The sequence below is a fragment of the Barbus barbus genome (assembly GCF_936440315.1).
Source record: "Barbus barbus genome assembly, chromosome: 11".
In the NCBI taxonomy this organism is placed as follows: domain Eukaryota; kingdom Metazoa; phylum Chordata; class Actinopteri; order Cypriniformes; family Cyprinidae; genus Barbus; species Barbus barbus.
Genome location: NC_136739.1, coordinates 8474499 through 8479194, shown reverse-complemented (window position 1 = coordinate 8479194; position 4696 = coordinate 8474499). Strand labels below are relative to the sequence as shown.

The window sequence follows — 4696 nt, the reverse complement described above, 5'->3', positions numbered from 1 at the left end:
AAGACATTTTGACTGAAGGCACTTAAACAAGATGACAAAAGAAAACTACAGTTGAATAGTTCAGTTAAGGGAGCAACATACACTGAAAACTATTTTTTAACACTATTTTTCACAACACAACTTTGCCATCTATACCATAGTGCATTAAGAAAACAACAACAGGTAAAGGAAAATTAATGAAATCCACAAAGTTAAGAGGAGAAAGGGAATTCAGCTGACACCAGAAATTATAGAGTTGGGTAAAAATCTATTTCCATCTCATATTTAAATATTGAAAATGCTATGGGCTTTTCTCAATTGCAGTGTTAAATGTTTAGAATGATGAGCTCTGGTTCTGTATATGCAAATATGGAGGTTTTTAGTGAGTACCACAGCATATACACTGTAGTACCTCACATCTATGATTGTTTAAAGTTTAATCCTAAAATCTTTGCTACAACTGATTCATTTTCTTTCTTAACAGGTCGAAGGACAGAAAATCTGTGGGAAGCTCCAATCACGTGATTGACAAGTCCATGCAATTGGACAGGGGTTCACAGGCTCTCTTAGTTTGAACCTTCGCAATGCAGAAAGCCACTTATTATGACAATGCTGGACTTTTCGGAGGATATTCGTACCCTAAATCTGACTCTTATACATACGGTCCTACACACCAGGGCTTCTCATCCTCCAGCATAGAGAACGACTATCAAAATCCAATCTGCCCCATCCAAACCACGTCAGTCCGGCCACCAGCACATAAAAATGGAGACATCAATGGCAGTTGTATGCGAACAAGTGCCAGCCAGGGCAACAGCCAAACAGAGAGTATCAGTGAGCAGCAGCAGGCTGCTCCTTTAGCGGCCAGCTCACCCAGCCCTAACAGCAACTCCACACAAAAAAAGAAATCTCCCAGCACCACTGGCTCCAGTACTGCCACCCCAGTCATCACCAAGCAAATATTCCCTTGGATGAAAGAGACCCGCCAAAACGCAAAGCAGAAAAGCACCAACTGCCCAGCTGCAGGTATGGATAGTGTGTGTGCAATGCTTTTTTCTAAGACTGGAGAGAGCTCCTATATGATTATGACCCAGTTTCTTTTGTTTACAGTAGGCCGTCTCTCTTTGGCCTTAAAGTGATGTAATAGGCTGTATAACAATTAATCCATTGCGCTGCTCTGTGTTCAGGAGAAACCTGCGATGACAAGAGTCCACCTGGCCCTGCCTCGAAACGAGTGCGCACTGCCTACACCAGCGCCCAGCTAGTTGAACTGGAGAAGGAGTTTCATTTTAATCGCTACCTGTGTCGCCCCAGACGAGTGGAAATGGCTAATCTGCTCAACCTCACCGAGCGCCAAATAAAGATCTGGTTTCAAAACAGGAGGATGAAGTACAAAAAAGATCAGAAATCTAAAGGCATAATGCACTCTCCCTTAGGACACTCTCCGGACAGAAGCCCGCCGTTAAGTGGCTCGAATCACATTGGATATTCTGGTCAGCTTCCAAACGTAAACAGCCTAAACTACGATGCGCCATCTCCTCCGTCATTCGTCAAACCGCAACAGAATATGTACGGCTTGGCAGCCTACACGGCGCCACTGGGCGGCTGCCTACCGCAACAGAAAAGATACCCAGGAACAGAGTACGACCACCACAGCATGCAGGGCAACGGGAGCTTTGCGAATGCCAATTTACAAAGTAGCCCTGTTTACGTCGGGGGAAACTTCGTTGATTCAATGCCAGCTTCGGGCCCAATGTTCAACCTCGGTCATCTTCCCCATCCCTCATCCGCTAGTGTGGACTACAGCTGTGCCGCTCAGATTCCGGGTAACCACCACCACGGACCGTGTGACCCCCATCCCACATACACAGACCTCAGCTCTCACCACGCGTCTCAGGGAAGGCTGCAGGATGCACCCAAACTCACGCATCTGTAAGGATCTCATCAGTGTGCTTAAGCGAAACGTCGCTTTTTTATTACCTCACTAGTTAAACTAATTTATAAAATTACACTCCGAGAGAAACATAACGTATTATCCTGTATTATTATGATTGATATTACTATTACTGCTACGATTGTAATTATGTTTTTTAAAAAATAGCTGTGGTCCATTTCTCTTGACTGTTGAAGATACGCGGTTGTTTGTTGTCAGTTGTTTTGTTCTCGGAAGGACTGTATTGGCAAAATGAAGGCATTTTCCATAACGTACTATTACTTGAAGGTAAGTAATGTAGATTTGACAGTATAGGCATCCGTCTTTATAGAGATGGGATTTGTAGCGAGAAGAAAAAAAACCATTGCGTCTTTGTTAAATCGTCTGTTCCTCATGGGTTCTTCATATTTTATCCATTAAAATACCATTATTTATTATTTTCATCCAAGATTGTACGACAAACATTTATCTTGACTGAGTATTGTATTTATTATTTATCGTTTTTAATGCACATTATTTATCTTCTCATGTATTTTATTTATATAACAATTGTAGAATTTATATTGAGCAGAAGCCATTGACATTTCGTTGAACTGGTGCAAACAAGGTGATGATGTAGGACTGGTGTATTTATTTCTTCATTCGTTAATAAAATATTATGAAGTGAAGAATTAACAAGAATCTCAAAATTGTAATTATTATTAGGCTATTACACCCAATAATTGGAAATTTGGCAATCTCTGATTATCGCCATGGTTAATATCATCATGCTGTTTAAAACACCAGCACGTAACGACACATCCTCACGTTCATTATAAAATGTTATTTTGTAAGTTGCACTGTCCATGCATAAAATGATGAAATGGTAACAATACGGAAATGTTATATTTTATTGTGTTAAACATTTTGTAAATAAAGTGCTTAAGATAAACGAAATTGCAAATTCTACATCAATAATGTATTTTCATTTTCATACTTATATTTTAACATTTTCATATTGTGTGTGGATAGGCTATAATAGATTTCAAACTTGGATTTTGCTCAATTCACAAGGCAGAGACGCCATTTTGGAAACATAAGGATAGTAAACAAAGGAGGCACCTTCGCTCTCACCCCCATCCAGATGCGCGTGAATTTGCGCGCACCCGTATCACGGCTGTTCACAAAACACAATAGCAAACCTCACCATTGCATTTATTTTAAATTTGGTCATTTATAATTGAAGAGAACTGCATAACCATATTACATGAGAGAGATTAGCGGAGGGTTTAGGAAATTGAGATTTCAAATATAGATTTCAAATTTCCCGCTGATTAGGGTACTTATTACACAACTTAATGTAAATTTGATGCCTTTCTATGTTAAACTGGTGCAATGGGCAAATCTAGATAAAGTTATAGTCTTTTCTCGTTGGTGTGCCCAAGTGTTGTAACCTGCATCCCAAGATTGAAGTATTGCTAATACTTTTTAATGTTTTTATAGACTGGGAGCGCAGTAGAAATTGTGATACATCATAAGGCCCAGAGCAAGTGTTTTGATATAACATTAACCTGCACCATTGCGCAAGCATTAATACATATAGGTCTATGTATTTTAAAATGCACCTTATAATGTAGTAATGAATACCCTAAAGCGTCACTGCCTTTGTAAGCACTGGCAAGCCGTCTCTAACAGAATAGGCTCTTTCCCGGCTTCCCCCTAGCGAGGCGTTTCAAAGCTCATTAATCAAAAACTCGTCGCTTTCAGTCTCGCTACTGATTCCAGCTCCTTATGAACAAAGCTTTTTGCTTTCTCAACTGTGGAAACACATTTCAAACTGCAAGAGGCCAAACTTTGTCCTGAGAGAGAGAGAGAGAGAGAGAGAGAGAGAACACACTCTGCCTGCAATCATGGCATGGATGAGAGAGAACTCAAAGCTGGAATGACATAGTGACAAAAATTATTAATAGTAACAAACATTTAAAAAAAAATACAAAAATTACTGTAAAAAAAATTGTTTTTTTTCATAGTCTCGGTTGTGAATAAAATATCGGTCTATTTAATAATGATTAGATAAGCAAAAACAAAACATTGACTGGGGTGGGGGTGGGGGGACTAAACACAAAGTTTCTTAAGATTAGTGCACTGGAGAAAAGTATGTTAAAACGGAAAATAAAGACCTCTTGTTATCAAATGTAACATTTATATGCTGTTTTGTTCATCGTAAAGGAAGCAATTTTCTTCCATCTTGAAAATTTATTTTGGTTGACTAGTGAAATGATACATCCTTCAGCAAGCGTTTTCTTTGATCATCATCATTTTATTTATATTTTTAGGTTTTAATTATATTTTAAAATGTGCGTTTACATAGGCAGGTATCAATGAGAATGTAAAAAATTCTGGTAAGGTTTTATTGCACTGCCACTCAGGAAATAAATTATTTGACAAAAAAATAAGTTAGGCGAATCAAAAAGCGAGTCCCATTACACGCATCCTTCTGCTTCTGCAATAAGGGACAATAATCCATAATAACATGTACATCCCGATAAAAACCAAAAAAAAAAAATAGCCATATGACAAAAACAGTCCAAAAACGATTTTATTTTTACGATGAATTGGGCCACATCAGTTTGAAGCCAGATTGTTTTGATGCTGCTAATGAGCATATTCTAATTTAATATATACCTATATATATATATATTTAAAATATCAAAGTGATCCAGATGTATAGGTCATCTTGTCTCATCACAACAACAATCAAACCCCAAAAAAGCCCGGTTAGATTTGACTAGCAGTCAAATCATT

General features: G+C 38.4%; 1 protein-coding gene across 1 annotated transcript; it reads left to right on the top strand.

The window, feature by feature from the left end:
* Positions 1-563: 563 nt before the first annotated feature.
* On the top strand, positions 564-1915 carry LOC306876717 (homeobox protein Hox-D3a-like; the record flags this gene model as incomplete). Its single annotated transcript, XM_079428080.1, has 2 exons — positions 564-1005; positions 1167-1915. The coding sequence occupies 2 exons, from the start codon at positions 564-566 to the stop codon at positions 1913-1915; spliced, it is 1191 nt and encodes a 396-aa protein (XP_079284206.1).
* Positions 1916-4696: the final 2781 nt, after the last annotated feature.